We start from the raw sequence: 20927 nt of genomic DNA on the forward strand, positions 1-20927 counted from the left end.
AATCGGATCACCGTTACTACTTACTACTACAACTACACACAGCCACCATGATCTTAATTAAAAACAATACATTGCATAATTCACAGCCATTCATCTAATTTGGTTATATACAATTAAGCTCTCACTTTTTCTAACTTTTCAATCTTGATTGATATGCCCCATCATATTCTCCTTGTCAGATAAATGACAGCATGGGATCTTCACAACATCGTACCATCTAATTCCTGTATTCAATCACCATTGTCTCTATCTTCGTTGATGTAACACCTTATTTTATAAGTTCACAAATCACAATTAAAGGTTTATTACAAAGCCTTTTACCTACATATCATTCTCTCCAACCTATTATAAAAGCTTCCTTCTTAGCATCATCAATACATCAAATGCTCATTGCACATACAATTGTAACCATACATAAACACACTTCAATATCTTCTTTTAGCAAGCAAAGATGGTTAGAATTCAATATCTTTTATCATTGTCATTGGCAATACTAGTTTCTCTATTGTATTCCACAACCACTACTTTATCTCAATTATCTCCTGCTAATGCTCCTATACAACCTACACTTCCAGCTCCAACCCAACCAGCCGCAGCCCCTAAGCCATTGGTACCTTCCTTACCAGACTCACCTACTGACTCCACTCCTGACACTGCAGGCAGCGTCGACATCGTCGCAATCCTGAGAAAGGCAAAGTCATTCAATGTCTTAATCAGACTCATGAAAACAACTCAATTGATCAACCAACTCAATTCGCAACTATTGACTACAAAAACAGGCGGATTAACAATTCTTGCACCAGATGACAGCGCGTTCTCAGAACTCAAAGCAGGATTCCTCAACTCTCTTTCTGATGGACAGAAACTCGAGCTCTTACAGTTCCACGTTATTTCTGATTACGTATCAAGCTCTAATTTTGATATTCTAACCAACCCTGTGAGAACACTTGCCGGAGCTAAACCAGGAAAGGTGGAACTGAATGTTGTGAGTTACGGTGGAAGTGTGAACATATCAACAGGTGAAGTGAACACTACAATCAATGGCATTATATATACCGATAAACATCTTGCTATATATAAAGTTGGCAAGGTGCTTCTCCCAATGGAATTCTTTTCCGTTGCAAAGGCACCTGCAAAAGGACCATCTTTGGCACCAGAACCTTCAACTGATACAGCAAAGTCGCCTAAACCTGATAAAGATATATCCTCAGACTCGTCGCAGGTGGTTAATCCAAAGGAACAGAATTCTGGCTCTGTGAAGATTGTGTACGGGAAGTGTGTGTCTTTTGGACTTATAATAGCTATGGCAGCGATGATGCTAACTTGATTATGTAGCTTCGAATGAGAGGAGAGAGATCTTTGAAGGTTTACATGATTATATACTTTGAGTATTGAATTGTTTAGATTTATTATTATATTTTGGGTCGTGACAAGGCAGATCTAAACATTTCATATTAGTGTGGCTAAACATAACAAAAAATTATTAATTATTTTATATTTGAAATAAGAAATAATATTGTTTAAAGAAATACACTTATAATAAAAATCGTGTGTCAAATATGAAGGATTAATAAATATAAAAGTGAGAGAAATTGAGATGTAGTAACATTGTTTCAAAAATCGTATCGGACCGGCCAGTTGAATCGTGAATAAGAAGGGTCATCGACCTAATTTGAATGATGGATCAGATAAGCTATTAAACAAGTGAGAGTCTGACAAAACTAACGAAAACCTATAAACAATTTCGGGAAACCAACGGATTAAATGTTTGTTTTTCTTTCCCAGGACAAAACAACGTCGTTTTGATAATTTTGTTATGAAATTCTGGTACAAGAGACTCAGATGTTCTATAGGATGTCGAGACATCTGATCTGACATTAATAACACAGACGAGAAAATATAAGTACTGAAAAGATAAAAAATACACAGAATTGTTAACCCAATTCAGTGACAAACACACTTACTCTGGGGGCATACCAAGCCAGGAAGGAAATCCACTATCAGTAGTATCAATTCAGAGCTAAACTACCCCGTTTATAACTCTTCACTTAATCCCTATCCAATGAAATCTCTACCTAGGTCCTCCTAGATATGGAATATCTCCATTCCACTTCCAATAACCTTAGTGTTGTTGTACAGTTTCAAGTCCCAGGAGCTGTACCAACAATCTAATTTCCACAATCCTGTATCCACATAATAGAAGACACACTTCCATGATGAGGAGACCCACTCCTATGTCGGGAAGGAAGCCACACTTCCCTCCATACTCAGCCTTGACTCTAGACTAAGAACACCATCTTGTGAGTTGCTTAAAAGCTTCCTCCAAGAACAATACTCAACCCATTACCTAAAGACTTTTGAGTGAGAACAAGGTGACCATCCCACAAACCGGGTGGTTTCACCTACCAACACAACCCTTATAATTTTACATATTGGTTTGCTTAAAAACCTAGGTTACAAAGCTTCTATTTATAACCTATTCCCAACTGGACTTAGGCCTCTAATTACAACAAATATGCTGTAACAAATCTCCAAAAGATTCTCCTACAAAATAGGTCTTCAATCAAATCTTCCTAATAAATCTCCAAAATTAGAAAGTCTTCATTCAAACATATTCGAATTTAATTCTTCATGATCTTTCATGCGCCACCTATGATTGCATAATATTGGTTAGTAATATTCTGCATTGTTGTTATTTGCTGAGTCAGATTCAATCAACAATTCTGATTCAGACGCGATTTCGAATGGTTTGCATAAGACATCTTCTTTGACATGTTGTCCAAATGTTGAAACAAATCAACTCAACATGTTTCTCTGTCAAATAGAACTTCCACCTACTTTCTCTTACAAGTTATATATCCTATTTAACTAATTTATACTATATTAGTTTTTCCAAACATAATGCCAATTCAAATTATAGAGAAATAACAATCTCCCCCTTTGACTTATTTTGGCTAAAACGAATTTATACAACCTTTGTATTACAGAAGCTAAACAAATACAATGGTCTTTAATAATTAAGTACAATAACAGTAATTTGGAAGTCTTCAAATAGTCACTGTTTATGATCTTCGATCTTTGTATGAGATAGTCTTCAATCTTCGTCTATGATGTCGAGACATCATACCAGGACTTTTTTATGGCAGTCCCACTTTCCATGTTTTCTCTCTTTTAAGGATCCCACGAATAACACATAGTCTCTCCTCTTTAAAAGATGCTCTACAAAGATAACATAACATAACGACTTCTCCCCCTTTTTATCCATAATATGACAAAGGCTTCTTTCTAGAAGGAGAGATCACTATAGCACAGTGTCATACTCCAAAATGTGCCCATCATATTTATGCATATTTCAGTCCATTTGACTTTCAAATGCTCAAAGATACACAAGAAGGAAGCATGCAGTCTCTCTCTCCTAAACAAGTGCCTCTGAACTAGGGTTTTGCCCTTCTCAAAGAAAAGTCAGGTTCTGACACCTCTAATAGACTCTATGGCCTCTCATATGATTCAAATAATCCTCATGCCAATTTTCCAGCTTTGGTTCAGAAGATTGCTCACCCAATGTCCCAAGCGATCAATAATCGACTGGTTGACCTAAAAGTCAAACTATGGTCAACATACAGTCAAAGCTTCTGATTTTTGGTCAACAAAAACATTTTGAAGTCACATTCATCATTTGATCAAGGGTTGATCATGATTCATCAAGAAAAGCTCATAAAACAACAAAGCTCATAGTTTCTAAATTAGGGTTTTCAACTGAAGGTCAACTCAACTTTGACCAGGCATATCACTCTCATATTTCCTCAGAAATTCCTCAACCACAACTCACTCTCAAGGAAATTTGATTCTCTACAACTTTGATGTTGGGCTCAAGGTCAATAAATGCTTCCGCATAAGAGATATGAGCCAATACATTACAGGTCCTTCTAGAAAATCACAAAAAGCTGTTTTATGTCAGGAGCAATATCATCAAGATAAAATCTTCAAATGAAAAATATGTTCCAAAGTGGCTTATAGAGGACATCTTGAGCTTTCCAAAAAGTCCTAGATCATGTCAATATGATAAATGTTGAATGAGTTATGACTCTCACAAGTTGGTCGATTTTTGAGAATTGCATAAAACCCTAATTGGTGAATTTCATATTTTTGAGTAATGGGCCTATAGTATTGCATTTCCCACGTGATTTTGAGACTGAAAAAGGCCCATTAGTCATATATTATTTGTTTCATGATTTTATTTTATTTATCTTTGATTTTATTCATTAAAATTCAAAATAAATCAAATAAAATCACAAATAAATGAAATAAAAGTATATGATTCAATCATCAAATAATCAATCAATCCAAATTGATTCTTAATTCAGAAATATATGGAAAATGGTTGGAAAATAGATTGAATCAAAAATAGAAACTTTTGGCTCAATAGAATAAAATCATATTTCTCATTCAAAGCTTGATTTTTTCTTCAATCTTTTGACCTAATTCTAGCCTCTATATAACCATAATTCCTTCAGCATTAGGGGTGACGAAAAAATCTTGCCTCAAAGCTCTCTCAAAGATCTCAAAAAAACTCCACAAATTAGGGCAAGAAAGCTTCTCTTCTACAGTAAGCCTCAACGCTTTTCAAGCATCTCGTTCCACTCTTGAGGAATAGCTATGAAAAACGTTAATAAATTCGTAGCAGCAAGCTAAGCAAATTCGTAGCAATTAATTGAAGAAGATGATGAACAGTATGTTTGAATGTTTGACCATACCTGGAGTGCTCCTATTCGTCATTCAGTGGGTCCTATCCCTCTCTTTCCATGCGTGCCCCTTTATCATAGGCTGGTCAACAAAGAAAAATTCTCTCTGGTTCTAATTGGTTCGCCAGACAGTAGTGGGATCCACGTTGGATTTCCCCACTAAAAGTGTGTTTTATATTTAATATTTGTGCCCCATGTTACTAACAGCGCATGAAAACAGTTTAGTTGGCAAAGGATATTAGTGTTGAGCAGAGTTACCTGGGTTCGATCCCCAGGTTTAGCAAATGCATTTTTTTCAACTTATATTAACGCAGATCCAACGCATCTGGTCCTCTCATGCCCACAATACATCCGCACCTTCCAGCCACAGCATTGTTCTTCCAGCAGATCTGACGCGCGCAAACACACAGCTCCACCATGGACTCTTAGAGCTGAGACACACAGGATCCAGAGCTAAGTCCCTTTTCTTTTTTTATTTTATTTTTATTTATACCTTATTATTTATTTCTTCTTTTAATTTATTTCTTCTTTTAATTTATTTCTTTTAAAATATTTTTTATAATAATTTTATTTAACTATTTATTTTGTTTAATCGAAGATTCGATTTTTTTCCTCATAACATTAAAAAATAATAATTGTTTTATAATAAAAAAAATATTACTTTGCACATGTTTTTTTAATTAATTAAGTTAAGGATTTTACACTAATAATTATTTTGGGTTAGTAATTTAATTTTGGGCTAATTAATTTATGCCTTAAACCCTGATTTTTATCATGATCACTAATCACTGTTATTGGTAGGTGTTATCCATTAACGCGCTTTTAAGCCTTATAAACCCTTTAGGTCACAATAAGTTTTCTTTTTAGGGTTTATAGATCTTTAATCAATTAAGGTTTGTAGATCATTCATACACTAAAAATTCTTTTCTTTCGTGCAAATTTTCAGGGTTACCCCAGTATCCTCCGACTACGCGTTGCAAATCAAAAGCTAAGTTTCTATTTCTTTTCTTCTTTAAATATTATTTTAATTTTATTTTGTCTTTGCCTAAAATAGGGTTGCCTCGAACAGTCAATGAATCCCTCCTACACTAACTTTTATTTATTTTCTGTTTAATTCTCAGATGTTTAGAGTCAATCGAAGGTTCAAGGAAGATCAAGGCTCAAATCGAAGGTTCGAGGAAGATCAAGGCTCAAGATAAAGATAATTAAATTAATTATTCATATCTCTTATCTTCTGCTTTAATTCCCCCATCCCCGCAGGTGTTTATTGTAATAGCGTAGGAACTTTTATTTTTCTGCCTTTAATTTCTGCAATTTTAAACTGCGTGGTTAGTAATCCTAGGGAGTGCAAGCCTTGAATTAACATAGCTCACTAATTTACAAGATAAATGTAATCGAATTTAACCACGCGATTGTTGCACCCACACACCTTTAGGGTAATCCCTCTCGTTGTCTTGTTGCCTTATTTATCTGTTGCTTGTTGCCTCTAATTGTACTAAATAGTCACGTCCCTCGATTCCGAGGATACCAAAAGCAAGGTTGCCTAAAGAGATTGAAAATCATCTAGTCCCTCGAAGTTGCCTCGATAAAACCTGATGATTGTCCCAGTTGCTAAGGTATCCTCGCATGATGCCTAAAAAGATTAATGATTATTTTATCCTTCCCTTAGACTACCTGCCCTCTATATGGTAGGGACAGTCTTATGGCGAACGATACTTTTCTCGATGACCCTTAACATCCAATTGAAAGACTTTCTGCCCTCTTATGGTATGGATAGACCCTTTCGCCCGAAAAGCTAAAAGAACGAATTTTAAAACTTAGGGTAATTGCTTTTTAATTGCTTGCTCTTTTTCTAATTCAAATTCAAATTCAAATTCTTTTTCCCACTAATTTTCAAATACTTTTCAAAAGACTACGCTTATTTACAAGCTAAAGTTCTTATTCAAATTTCTATTCACACCCTACTTTTCAAACAAATCAAACATTTTAAAAACAAAGTGAGCTAAGCAATTAAGAGCCCATGGAAAACCATGGATACAAAGGGTGCTTTAAGCCTTCCCTTTTTATAACTTACCCCCCGAGCTCAATCTCTTTCAAAAAGGTTTTTTTTCTGTTCTTTTAGCCTTTCTATAAATTGGATAAAATAAAAGTCGGTGGCGACTCTTGCTATCCGCACACTTCAAATAAAGTCAGTTCACCGTATTACAAAACTGGCGACTCTGCTGGGGATGCTTTCGATTAAAAAAGAGGGGTTACCTTAAAGTTTAGGATTCACTTTAAAATTGTTTGATTTGTTTGCTTTATATTTGTGGGCCTGTTTGGGTTTACTTGTGTGAAAGATCCTATCCCGGATCTGAGTACCTTAGGTAAATGGCATGAGACCAAGGAGACTACACAGCGTATACTGATGTGGTTGATATGGTAGCCATCGTTAGTGTGACACATTAGTTTGTCCTGGTGTTCCTTGGGATCCGACTCGAGGAAACACTTGGCTGCTACGTGGTGTCATTAAGCACTAATTTGCCCTTAGAACCCTAGTTGAACTTGACTTTGGCCTTTTAGAAAGTAGCGAGGTGGCTGGCTTTGGTTCCGACTGAAGTTGGTTGATACTCGAAGCTACACTCATATGGACTGGACTTTCAGGACCTTCTTGGTTGGTGATTCGATTGCCGAACTGAGATAAGCGCCTTCGAGAAAGGTCAATGATATGAGCTCCCTAGAACCCGATCTTTATATAGGACAGGTTGAACCAACTAAACTTCAGTGGGGAGGGTAATTACCTACGAACTTCATGCAAGCCTCTAAACCTAAGGGAACTTGTGTGACTTGTTTGTGTTTGCTACTAACCTTTGTTTCCTTGCAGGTTTTGTTAAAGGACTTGTTTGCCCTTACTATCTCACGCTGTGCCTAATGAACTGCATGATCCGCTGTCGCGCGCGGGTCAAAAACGAGTTGTTTAGTATAAAAGCAGAACAGCGACAGTTGACTCGAAATATCGTTCTCAAAGGATTCTTATTTTTATTAACTAAAAGCTAAATCGATTTAGGGGGGGTTGGTTTGGTCGAAAAATGATTATCAAAAGTGATTCTGAAAATAAGCTGATTTGAAAAAGTGATTAATAATTAAGCTAAAACGAATCAACCTACTGTATCGACTTCCGCCTCATCATTGATTCATATAAATTTCCAAACGGGTCTGTTCCTATTCGACTACAACAACTATCAACAAGCGCAATAGCAATTATACGAAGGAAGTTTCTGAAATCCGAATTAAGCAAACGGAATAAAACCTATGCGAATTAAGCAAACGCAAATTGATCGAACGCGATAACGCAAAAGCTACGGTAACGCGAATATGATTCAGAAACAACAACAACAATCGAATTTAAGAATTATATCCTATAGCCACAACCAAATTAAGCAAATAATTGAGATTATAAGAATAATTCAAAGGAAACAGATCAATATGGATTTTATAAAAGAACCTCAAAGTGGAATTCGTTTACAGCAGATTGATTCTTGGAAAATTAGTTCTCCATAGTCATTCTTTGCAAGCTCTCCAATTCGTGAATAGTGTTTTCGTGAATAGTGAAGGTCAGTGAACAGTGTCGCGGCTGCTACCCTAAAGGGAGAGAGAGCGACCCGTTTTACAATCCAACTGGGTCAAAAATACGACCCAGGCCCAAAACTAACTGACCCGAAACTTAACTAAAACTAGTGCTGCAACTTCAACGAATATTCTGGCCCTTCTACAGTCCGATTCTGACTTCGACTCCAACATAAGAATTGTAGCTCTTTCTCTTAGCTTTCCGGCGATTATTAGAACGCCTCAATCGGACTCCTGGAACTCCAGATATGAACGTTTCCGTGCAGACTGTTATTGCTGAAAAATTAATACGAAAAACAAATAAGTGCAAAAATAAAATAAAATATAAAAACATATTAAAACATAAAAATAAATAAAACAAACCGAAGAAATGCTTGAGTACAAACATGGAAGAACGTGCATAAAAATGCACTGATCACTGCATTCGCATAACATTCATGACATCATGACATCATAAGCATAACATGATTTAACTAACCCTTTCAAGGATCTTAGGGATTTAGGGCGCACAATTTCAGGTACTCTTATCAAGGACCGAATTCCTAATCAAGGGGCAAGAGGATTTATTTTCCTCTGGCCACATACCCTCCAGTTCAGAGACTCAGTACCTATCAAGGGGCAAGAGGATTTATTTTCCTCTAGCCATATACCTTCAAATTCAGGAGTATCCCGAATCAGATGCTATGACCCACTCGATACGGGGAGCTTGATTCCCAAAGAAGGAAGTTCAAATACAAAGTCATGGTTCTTCAAATAAAGAGGCGACCAAATCATTTTCCAATGTTGCTAACTAAATTCCTTAAAGATCCTTGAAAGCATTTCATTTGCATTCATAATATCGCATGATAGGTTTCCTATGATGGGTTTCTCATCCTTCCTCGCTGTTTATTTCAGCATCATGGATCTCGAACAATCTGTCAAGAATCTCCAAGCTCAGAATGCTGAGTTCCAAGCTTTGATCATGAACTTGTCCAAGGGGCAAGAAGAAGAAGAAAGGCAAGAAGACTCGGGGGAAAAAGCTTAGACCAATATTGCAACTCGGGGAAGCCGATGTCTCCGAAGACAGTGACGACGATGAACAAGATGATGATACTAGTATCAAAACTGATGCAAAAAGTAACCATGATTCTGCCAAGCCCTCTGAAGAAGAAGGGGATTATTACCATGAGGACGAACATCCTGATGACAAATACAAGTTGTTGGAAGAACGTATGAAAGCCATGGAAATTCAGAAGATACCTGAACTGGATTTTGAGGAATTAGGACTCATCTCTGGAGTTGTTATACCTACGAAGTTCAAGATTCCAACTTTTGCAAAATACGATGGAGTATCTTGTCCTAAGCTGCACTTGAGGTCTTATGTAAGGAAGATTCAACCTCATACTACCGATAAGAAGCTATGGATCCACTTTTTCCAAGAGAGCTTATCCGGAACTCAACTCGAATGGTACTATCAACTGGAGAGTACCAACATCCGTACCTGGGAAGATTTGGTTGTTGCTTTTTACCAGCAATACCTATACAATGCTGACCTCGCACCAACTCGCATGCAACTACAAAACATGTCTATGGGACCCAAGGAAAGTTTCAAGGAGTATGCTCAAAAATGGAGAGATCTAGCTGGAAGAGTCAAAACTTCCTTGGCTGACAGAGAGTTGGTATATATGTTTATGAGTACATTGACTGGCCCTTTCTATAGTCATTTGCTGGGAAGTTCATCATCTGGATTCACTGAACTTATACTGACTGGGGAACGTGTCGAGAATGGCATCCGAAGTGGTAAGATTCAAGCCGCTACATCCTCAGGCGTTACAAAGAAGCATCCCGATGGGAAGTCAGAGCCAAATGAGGTATATGGTCAGAAAAGGAGCAACCATGACCAATCTTTTGGGGCAGTTCTGATATCCACACCGGCACCTCAAAAAGGTCGTCAAAACAAGTAAGACACGCCTAGGCGTCAATTCTGTCATACCCCAAAATTTGCCCATACTATTTCTCTGATACAAATCCAGATCAATACACAAAGCTCCTAGACACATTCCACTACACAAGGCATTATGAACACAAAAGTTGGTTAAATTTCAAAGAGTACACAAAAGTCATTATGAACAAACTTGATTTTATAAAAGAACCTCAAAGTGGAATTCGTTTATAGCAGATTGATTCTTGGAAAATTAGTTCTCCATAGTCATTCTTTGCAAGCTCTCCAATTCGTGAATAGTGTTTTCGTGAATAGTGAAGGTCAGTGAACAGTGTCGCGGCTGCTACCCTAAAGGGAGAGAGAGCGACCCGTTTTACAATCCAACTGGGTCAAAAATACGACCCAGGCCCAAAACTAACTGACCCGAAACTTAACTAAAACTAGTGCTGCAACTTCAACGAATATTCTGGCCCTTCTACAGTCCGATTCTGACTTCGACTCCAACATAAGAATTGTAGCTCTTTCTCTTAGCTTTCCGGCGATTATTAGAACGCCTCAATCGGACTCCTGGAACTCCAGATATGAACGTTTCCGTGCAGACTGTTATTGCTGAAAAATTAATACGAAAAACAAATAAGTGCAAAAATAAAATAAAATATAAAAACATATTAAAACATAAAAATAAATAAAACAAACCGAAGAAATGCTTGAGTACAAACATGGAAGAACGTGCATAAAAATGCACTGATCAAATTCCCCCACACTTGAACTTTTGCACTCCGAGCAAAATGAAAAGAAAGCAGAAAAAACATCAACAGTTACTCATCCTAGAACATCGTAAGAACACTAACCACAAATATGCAGACATAAGGCTCCTAAATACACAAACCAATTCAAATCATATTATTATACCATAGCCTAACTTACTCATCCTTTTTGCTCTTTTTCATTCAGGCGCAATCACATTAAGCCCGTTATCTCCACACACTTATAGCAGGACAACCGGTTAGTGACTCTGATCCTTTTGCACGGGGTTCCGGTACTTGTGTGGCATAACCCTTTGCTTACTCAGATGTAGTTGCGGGGGATCGGACCGTAATCCTCCCTACCAAGTTCAGCACCAGAAACCGCTGAACCAACTAACAAAGAGTTTTGAAAACCTTTTTTTTTTTTTTAAAGATTACACAACCGTTGGGTTAAGTGACCGGGTGAGGATCACCAAACTTAGAAGGTGTATTACCTTTTTCTTTTCTCTTTTTTTTTTCTTTTCGGAACATTCACTTATATTCATCGGCTTCCTGCGTAAAGTGTGTGAGAGATGGTGCCGACTGCTGAAATAAACTACTCAAGAGCTGTCAAAGAATGAGAAATTAAGGCTAAAACATAATAACAAATTCAAATCAATTTCCGTATGCAGGAGACTTACGGTGTTAGAACGATATCGATCTTGTGAACTTTTCCCATGTCTCCGCAAACCCGACTCAAATCAGTGTGTAGCCTAAAACTTTCAAGAAGCTGCATTTTTTATTGAAATTAAACAAAATACTAACACACAAAAAACAAATAAAACACACAATTTCCTCCCCCACACTTAAACTAAGCATTGTCCTCAATGAAAAGACATTACTAATAAAGTAGAGAGAAGGAAAGAAGGACTCCCTGATCAAGTTGCAGCGTAGTCAGGTGCTTCTAAAGAAAGCTCCTCTATGCTGACATTTTCAGGCACCGAACTTTCATGGAATAACTTCAGCCGCTGCCCGTTGACCTTGAAGGCTTTGCCAGTACCTGCACTTTTTATTTTTACTGCACCATGAGGGAAAACATTAGTAACAACAAAGGGGCCAATCCATTTGGATCGAAGTTTCCCAGCCATAAGCTTAAGGCGGGAGTTAAACAGTAAAACCTGTTGGCCCACAGAAAATTCCTTCCTAGAAATCATTTTATCATGGAAGTGCTTAGTTTTTTCTTTATAAATCCTAGAGCTCTCATAAGCCTCTAATCTAAGCTCTTCCAACTGTTGCAATTGGAGTTTTCTTTCAATACCTGCTTGTTGCATCTCCAAATTACAACTCTTCACCGCCCAAAAAGCACGGTGTTCTATCTCAACAGGAAGATGACACGCCTTACCAAAAACAAGTCGATAAGGAGACATCCCAATGGGTGTCTTGAAAGCTGTCCTTTGAGCCCAAAGTGCGTCTTCTAGACGACGGCTCCAGTCTTTCCTGTTTGGCTGCACCATTTTCTCTAAAACCTGTTTGATCTCCCTGTTGGAGATCTCAGCTTGCCCATTAGTCTGTGGGTGATATGCAGTAGAGACTCTGTGCACAACTCCATACTTTCGGAGTAAGGCTTCCATGGTGCGGTTACAGAAATGAGTGCCTTGGTCACTTATGATAGCTCGCGGTATTCCAAACCTGCAAAAGATATTAGACCTGACAAACTCTGCAACAACTTTAGAATCATTAGTCCTAGTGGGGATAGCTTCCACCCACTTTGAAACATAGTCAACAGCAAGCAAAATGTAAAGGAAACCAAATGATACAGGAAAGGGACCCATGAAATCGATCCCCCATACATCAAATACCTCACAGAAAAGCATAGGCTGTTGAGGCATTTCACTCTTGCGAGTGATGTTGGTACCTGCTATCTGGCACTCTTTACAAGTGCGATAAATCTCAAAAGCGTCCTTAAAAATAGTTGGCCAATAGAAGCCTGAATCAAGGACCTTTCTTGCAGTCCTTTGAGGACCGAAATGTCCGCCGACTTGAGATGCATGAGAAAATTTTAAAATAGATTCAATCTCATTGTCGGGGACACATCTCCTGATTACCTGATCACTACCAAATTTCCATAGATATGGATCATCCCAAACATAATATTTGGCATCACTTTTGAGTTTGTGAACCCGTGATCTAGATGCACCTGTAGGAAAAACACCAGCAACAAGAAAATTAACAATGTCAGCAAACCAAGGTGTAATCCCATGCAAAAGAAACAACTGCTCATCAGGAAAATCATCCTTAATAGGAAAAGGATCTTCATCTCTCTCTATCCTGCTCAAGTGGTCAGCCACTAAGTTCTCAGCTCCACTTTTGTCTTTAATCTCAACATTAAACTCTTGGAGCAGCAACATCCACCGAATCAATCTCGGTTTTGCATCTGGCTTCTTCAGCAAGTACTTTAAAGCTGCATGGTCAGTAAAAACAACAACCTTGGAACCTAGCAAATAAGATCTGAATTTGTCAAGAGCAAAAACAATAGCTAGCAGTTCTTTTTCAGTGGTAGTGTAATTAGACTGTGCAGAATCTAAAGTCCTAGAAGCATAGTAAATAACATGGGCAGCCTTGTCAACTCTTTGTGCAAGGACAGCCCCAACAGCATAATTCGAAGCATCACACATAAGCTCAAAAGGAAGTGTCCAGTCAGGGGGCTGAATGATGGGAGCGGAGGTCAATGCTTTCTTCAAGAAGTCAAACGCTTGTTTGCATTTGTCATCAAACTCGAAAGTGACGTCATTCTTCAACAAGTTCGACAGCGGAAGAGCTATCTTGCTGAAATCCTTGATGAAACGCCTGTAAAAACCTGCATGACCAAGAAAAGAACGAATCTCGCGAATGCAAGAAGGGTAAGGCAGTGTAGAAATCACATCAATCTTAGCAGGGTCAACAGAAATTCCTTTTTCAGAAATAATGTGACCAAGAACTATTCCCTGCTCAACCATAAAATGACACTTTTCATAATTCAACACAAGGTTAGTCTCGATGCATCTTTCTAAAATCAAGTTTAAACTGTTCAAGCATGCATCAAAGGAAGAACCATAAACAGTAAAGTCATCCATAAACACTTCCATGCAATTTTCAATAAAATCAGAGAAAATACTCATCATGCATCGTTGGAAAGTGCCAGGAGCATTGCAAAGGCCAAAAGGCATCTTCCTGTAAGCAAATGTACCGAATGGGCACGTGAAAGTGGTCTTTTCTTGATCTTCAGGTGCAATATGAATCTGAAAGTAACCTGAAAAACCATCAAGAAAACAATAATGTGATTTACCAGCTAGCCGTTCAAGCATCTGGTCAATGAACGGCAAAGGAAAGTGATCCTTTCTAGTAGCCTGGTTCAGTCTCCTGTAATCAATACAAACTCTCCAGCTGTTCTGGACTCTAGTGGGAACAAGTTCATTCTTTTCATTTTTTACCACTGTGAGTCCAGATTTCTTAGGTACAACCTGCACTGGACATACCCACTTACTGTCAGAGATAGGATAAATGATACCTGCTTGCAAGAGTTTGGTTACCTCTTTCTTTACAACATCAAGAATCAAAGGATTAAGCCTCCTTTGGGGCTGCCTTACTGTTTTCGCTCCATCCTCGAGTAAAATCCTGTGCATACACATCGAAGGACTAATACCTAGAAGGTCGGCTAATGTCCACCCGATTGCTTTCTTGTGCCTCTTCAATACCTGCAAAAGTCTGTCTTCTTGATTTAAATCAAGGTTAGAAGAGATAATAACAGGAAGTTTTTCATTATGCTCCAAGTAAGCATATTTCAGGTTCCCAGGGAGCTCTTTTAGCTCTAAGGACGGGGGCTGAATGATGGATGGAAGGCTTGGGGCAGCCGGGATGTCAAGAGCATCGACGGCAAAAACAACCTCACCGGTAACAACTTCACCTGTAGGAAATGTATCAGGCTGCAAGGAAGCATCAATCTCAGCACAAAGGACACAAACGTTAGTGTCAGTGCAGTCAGGACATGAATAATCATCATCAAAATCAGAGAGAGATGGAAAATCAAATGCAAATAATTCAGAATAACTCTCGTCAACTAGTTCAGAAATCAACTCAATGTTAAAAACCGAATGCTCCTCCACAGGGTGTTTCATGGCATCGAAGATGTTAAATTTTGCGACGATGTCACCAAATTCTATGGACATGGTTCCATCATCAACATCAACTTTTGTCTTCGCCGTTTTCATGAACGGTCTGCCTAAGATGATGGGAGCTCTGCTTGACTTAGTTTCTCCTTCCATGTCCAGAATGTAAAAATCTGCAGGAAAAATTAAATCGTTAACTTGAACGAGGACGTCTTCCACTATGCCGGTGGGACGTGCATTGCTCCTGTTCGCCAGTTGAACGATTAAACCTGTATGCTGCATGGGACCAAGGCAAAGGTTATTATAAATAGAAGTAGGCATAACATTAATGCCCGCTCCTAAATCAAGCAAACAGTTATCAAATTTCTTATCCCCGATGGTACAAGGAATAGTAAAAGTTCCCGGGTCCTTGCACTTTTGTGGCAAGACCTGAGAGATGGCCGAAACACTTTGTTCGGGCTGAATGAAAGCAGAGATGCTTCTTCCCAAGTTGACTCTATCACTTCCTTTTACTTTTCTCTTGTTTGTACACAAATCCTTCAGAAACTTTGCATACCTTGGAACCTGCTTAATCACATCAAGAACGAGTTGTTTAGTATAAAAGCAGAACAGCGACAGTTGACTCGAAATATCGTTCTCAAAGGATTCTTATTTTTATTAACTAAAAGCTAAATCGATTTAGGGGGGGTTGGTTTGGTCGAAAAATGATTATCAAAAGTGATTCTGAAAATAAGCTGATTTGAAAAAGTGATTAATAATTAAGCTAAAACGAATCAACCTACTGTATCGACTTCCGCCTCATCATTGATTCATATAAATTTCCAAACGGGTCTGTTCCTATTCGACTACAACAACTATCAACAAGCGCAATAGCAATTATACGAAGGAAGTTTCTGAAATCCGAATTAAGCAAACGGAATAAAACCTATGCGAATTAAGCAAACGCAAATTGATCGAACGCGATAACGCAAAAGCTACGGTAACGCGAATATGATTCAGAAACAACAACAACAATCGAATTTAAGAATTATATCCTATAGCCACAACCAAATTAAGCAAATAATTGAGATTATAAGAATAATTCAAAGGAAACAGATCAATATGGATTTTATAAAAGAACCTCAAAGTGGAATTCGTTTACAGCAGATTGATTCTTGGAAAATTAGTTCTCCATAGTCATTCTTTGCAAGCTCTCCAATTCGTGAATAGTGTTTTCGTGAATAGTGAAGGTCAGTGAACAGTGTCGCGGCTGCTACCCTAAAGGGAGAGAGAGCGACCCGTTTTACAATCCAACTGGGTCAAAAATACGACCCAGGCCCAAAACTAACTGACCCGAAACTTAACTAAAACTAGTGCTGCAACTTCAACGAATATTCGGGCCCTTCTACAATCCGATTCTGACTTCGACTCCAACATAAGAATTGTAGCTCTTTCTCTTAGCTTTCCGGCGATTATTAGAACGCCTCAATCGGACTCCTGGAACTCCAGATATGAAAGTTTCCGTGCAGACTGTTATTGCTGAAAAATTAATACGAAAAACAAATAAGTGCAAAAATAAAATAAAATATAAAAACATATTAAAACATAAAAATAAATAAAACAAACCGAAGAAATGCTTGAGTACAAACATGGAAGAACGTGCATAAAAATGCACTGATCACTGCATTCGCATAACATTCATGACATCATGACATCATAAGCATAACATGATTTAACTAACCCTTTCAAGGATCTTAGGGATTTAGGGCGCACAATTTCAGGTACTCTTATCAAGGACCGAATTCCTAATCAAGGGGCAAGAGGATTTATTTTCCTCTGGCCACATACCCTCCAGTTCAGAGACTCAGTACCTATCAAGGGGCAAGAGGATTTATTTTCCTCTAGCCATATACCTTCAAATTCAGGAGTATCCCGAATCAGATGCTATGACCCACTCGATACGGGGAGCTTGATTCCCAAAGAAGGAAGTTCAAATACAAAGTCATGGTTCTTCAAATAAAGAGGCGACCAAATCATTTTCCAATGTTGCTAACTAAATTCCTTAAAGATCCTTGAAAGCATTTCATTTGCATTCATAATATCGCATGACAGGTTTCCTATGATGGGTTTCTCATCCTTCCTCGCTGTTTATTTCAGCATCATGGATCTCGAACAATCTGTCAAGAATCTCCAAGCTCAGAATGCTGAGTTCCAAGCTTTGATCATGAACTTGTCCAAGGGGCAAGAAGAAGAAGAAAGGCAAGAAGACTCGGGGGAAAAAGCTTAGACCAATATTGCAACTCGGGGAAGCCGATGTCTCCGAAGACAGTGACGACGATGAACAAGATGATGATACTAGTATCAAAACTGATGCAAAAAGTAACCATGATTCTGCCAAGCCCTCTGAAGAAGAAGGGGATTATTACCATGAGGACGAACATCCTGATGACAAATACAAGTTGTTGGAAGAACGTATGAAAGCCATGGAAATTCAGAAGATACCTGAACTGGATTTTGAGGAATTAGGACTCATCTCTGGAGTTGTTATACCTACGAAGTTCAAGATTCCAACTTTTGCAAAATACGATGGAGTATCTTGTCCTAAGCTGCACTTGAGGTCTTATGTAAGGAAGATTCAACCTCATACTACCGATAAGAAGCTATGGATCCACTTTTTCCAAGAGAGCTTATCCGGAACTCAACTCGAATGGTACTATCAACTGGAGAGTACCAACATCCGTACCTGGGAAGATTTGGTTGTTGCTTTTTACCAGCAATACCTATACAATGCTGACCTCGCACCAACTCGCATGCAACTACAAAACATGTCTATGGGACCCAAGGAAAGTTTCAAGGAGTATGCTCAAAAATGGAGAGATCTAGCTGGAAGAGTCAAAACTTCCTTGGCTGACAGAGAGTTGGTATATATGTTTATGAGTACATTGACTGGCCCTTTCTATAGTCATTTGCTGGGAAGTTCATCATCTGGATTCACTGAACTTATACTGACTGGGGAACGTGTCGAGAATGGCATCCGAAGTGGTAAGATTCAAGCCGCTACATCCTCAGGCGTTACAAAGAAGCATCCCGATGGGAAGTCAGAGCCAAATGAGGTATATGGTCAGAAAAGGAGCAACCATGACCAATCTTTTGGGGCAGTTCTGATATCCACACCGGCACCTCAAAAAGGTCGTCAAAACAAGTAAGACACGCCTAGGCGTCAATTCTGTCATACCCCAAAATTTGCCCATACTATTTCTCTGATACAAATCCAGATCAATACACAAAGCTCCTAGACACATTCCACTACACAAGGCATTATGAACACAAAAGTTGGTTAAATTTCAAAGAGTACACAAAAGTCATTATGAACAAACTTGATTCTTTTGACTATTGGGCTTAGGTTTTTGGACTCCAAGCATGTTCATGATCCATTATAAGGCCCATGGCACCATTCTTCTATTTTTATTATTTTATGTTATTTTTGAGTTTATTCATTTAAATTTTTAAATAAAATAAACAAATAATATAAAACATAAAAGATATGGTATTGGTTTATTTTGTGATCAAATCTTTAGCAAATATATGGACTTAGCATAGAGAAATTCGTGAGAAATTATTGGTGCAAGATAGGTTGCAAAAATATAAAAATATATAATCTTCAATCAAATATTTCTCCAAATAATGCAATGATCCAAGCCCATGTTCTAACCTAATTCCTTCCCATATATATTAACAACCCTATTCAGGGGAAAAGGGGACGAAAGTTGGAAGCAGCAACTAGGGTTCCAAAGCTCACAAAGTTTTCATAACTAGGGCACAAGGTATTTCAATTCACAGCGAGTTAAAGCCAATTTCCAACGTTGCATTGTCTTCCTGGAAGTACAAGGAGCATTCCCAACCGTTCTTGAAGTTATTCACGGGTCGGGATACAAGCAGCCAACTCCTTCGGTTTGTATATGTTTTTTTAAATTCGAAATCTCATATTCATGCTATTTGAACGAATTCCAAGCACATGTATATATTCATATTCATATGTAGGACCGTTTAGAACAATTGTTATGAAGTTTTGGTGCAGGAACGATAAACCACCATTGTTGAAGCTCCAAGCTTCAACATTCGCGTTCTCGTAGTTTCAAGCCTCATCCATCAAAAATAATAGCACTACTGAATTTGCCATGGCCGAATTAGGTAGAATGGATGATTTCATGCTTCATTTAACGTTTGTATATGAGTATTAATTGTGCAGGACATTTGCTACGAAATCCTATACCAGAAAACGTAGCAGATTCATGTGAGAATGGTAGCGGAGCTGCAGCAGAATTTGAATTTTGAATATGTTGAAGAAGACAAACAGTAATCGCACGCGTGGCGATGGCTGGTTCGTTGGTCAGCGGCTCAGCTTCCTCTCTCCAATCGCTATTCGCCAGTCAAAGTCCACTATTGTCTCTCTCTCCTTTAATTGGCACGCGCATACAGCAGGAGGGCCCACTTCAGACTCTGCAGATCCACTACATTCACGCACAGGTACACGCTACGCATCCGCAGATCATCACCGTCAGATCTTCACCCGGCTAGATCCAACGCCCACGAATCTGCACGTCCACCATACTCCTCCACAAGTTCATCACACAGGATCCTAGAGCTAAGTTTTCTAAAAATTCTTTATTCCTTTTTTAATTACATAAACACTTTGTTTATTTCTTTTTTTTTATATTATAATTCTTTTTATTCTTATTACTTTTATCATATATTAATTTCATAACTAATTATTTTATTTAATCGAAAACCCGATTTTACTTTTAATATTAAAAATAATTGTTCTTTTTTAAATTAATATTTATTATAGGGTTACAATTTAATCTTGGGTTCATTAAAATTATTTTATGCCTTAAACCCTGATTTTATCATGATCACTAGCTATTGGTAGGTGTTATCCACTAACGCATTTTATGCCTTACGAACCTCTTTTTAGGTCACAATAAGTTTTCTTGGGTTTGAAAACCTTTCAGGGTTCATAAACCTTTTTAGGATTTGTAGATCATTCATACACTAACCTTTTTCTGTTGTTGTTTAAATTTTCAGGGTTAATCAAGATTCTTCCGACTACGCGCCATGCCAATCAAGAAGCTAAGTTTCTAAACCTTGGTTATTTATTTACTTCGTTTTAATATTATTTTAATTTTTATTTTGCCAGTTAGGATCTATTTTCAAATGCCCATGAATCTCTCCTACACTCACTGCTTTCTTTTCCTTTGTCAATTCTCCAATGGTCAGGGTCAATGCTTCTCATGCTCAAGGCAAAACTCTGCCCATCAACCTTCATTAATCGAAGCTAAAGGTTCGTCGAGTTGCCAAAGCTACGGATATCGGTAACCCTAAACCTGAACCTTGATATTTTTCTTCGTTTATTATTACTTATGTCAAACCCTTTTAAGGGATCCGCTGGTTTCTTATTCCCTTCCCCCACTATTATGTAACTGTTTACTGGTTGTATTGTTTGGCCTTGAAGGCACTTAAATTATATTATTATATTATTATTGTGTGGTTAGTAATGTAGGGAGTGACAAGATTAATTAATCAAACGTTAGATCACTAACAAGATAAAATATTCGAATACAACCACGTGATTGTTGCACCCACACACCTTTAGGGTAATCCCTCTGGTTGCCTTTGTTGCCTGTTGCCTTGTTGCCTTTAATTGTACTAAATAGTCAAAGCCCCTCGATTCCGAGGATACCTAAGCAAAACAAACGTTGCCCTCAGTTCATTATCATCAAGTCTGTCCCTCGATGTTGCCTTATAAGAT

General features: G+C 38.0%; 1 protein-coding gene across 1 annotated transcript; it reads left to right on the forward strand.

The window, feature by feature from the left end:
- The first annotated feature begins 397 nt into the window (after nucleotides 1–397).
- On the forward strand, nucleotides 398–1487 carry LOC131628514 (fasciclin-like arabinogalactan protein 12). The gene has a single exon (XM_058899349.1). The coding sequence runs from the start codon at nucleotides 452–454 to the stop codon at nucleotides 1325–1327; it is 876 nt and encodes a 291-aa protein (XP_058755332.1). The 5' UTR covers nucleotides 398–451; the 3' UTR covers nucleotides 1328–1487.
- The last annotated feature ends 19440 nt before the right edge of the window (nucleotides 1488–20927 follow it).

Source organism: Vicia villosa, unplaced genomic scaffold, assembly GCF_029867415.1.
Source record: "Vicia villosa cultivar HV-30 ecotype Madison, WI unplaced genomic scaffold, Vvil1.0 ctg.000460F_1_1, whole genome shotgun sequence".
NCBI lineage: Eukaryota > Viridiplantae > Streptophyta > Magnoliopsida > Fabales > Fabaceae > Vicia > Vicia villosa.

Coding starts and splice junctions, on each gene's coding strand:
- LOC131628514 (XM_058899349.1), top strand. CDS start 452: ATGGTTAGAATTCAATATCTTTTATCATTGTCATTGGCAATACTAGTT.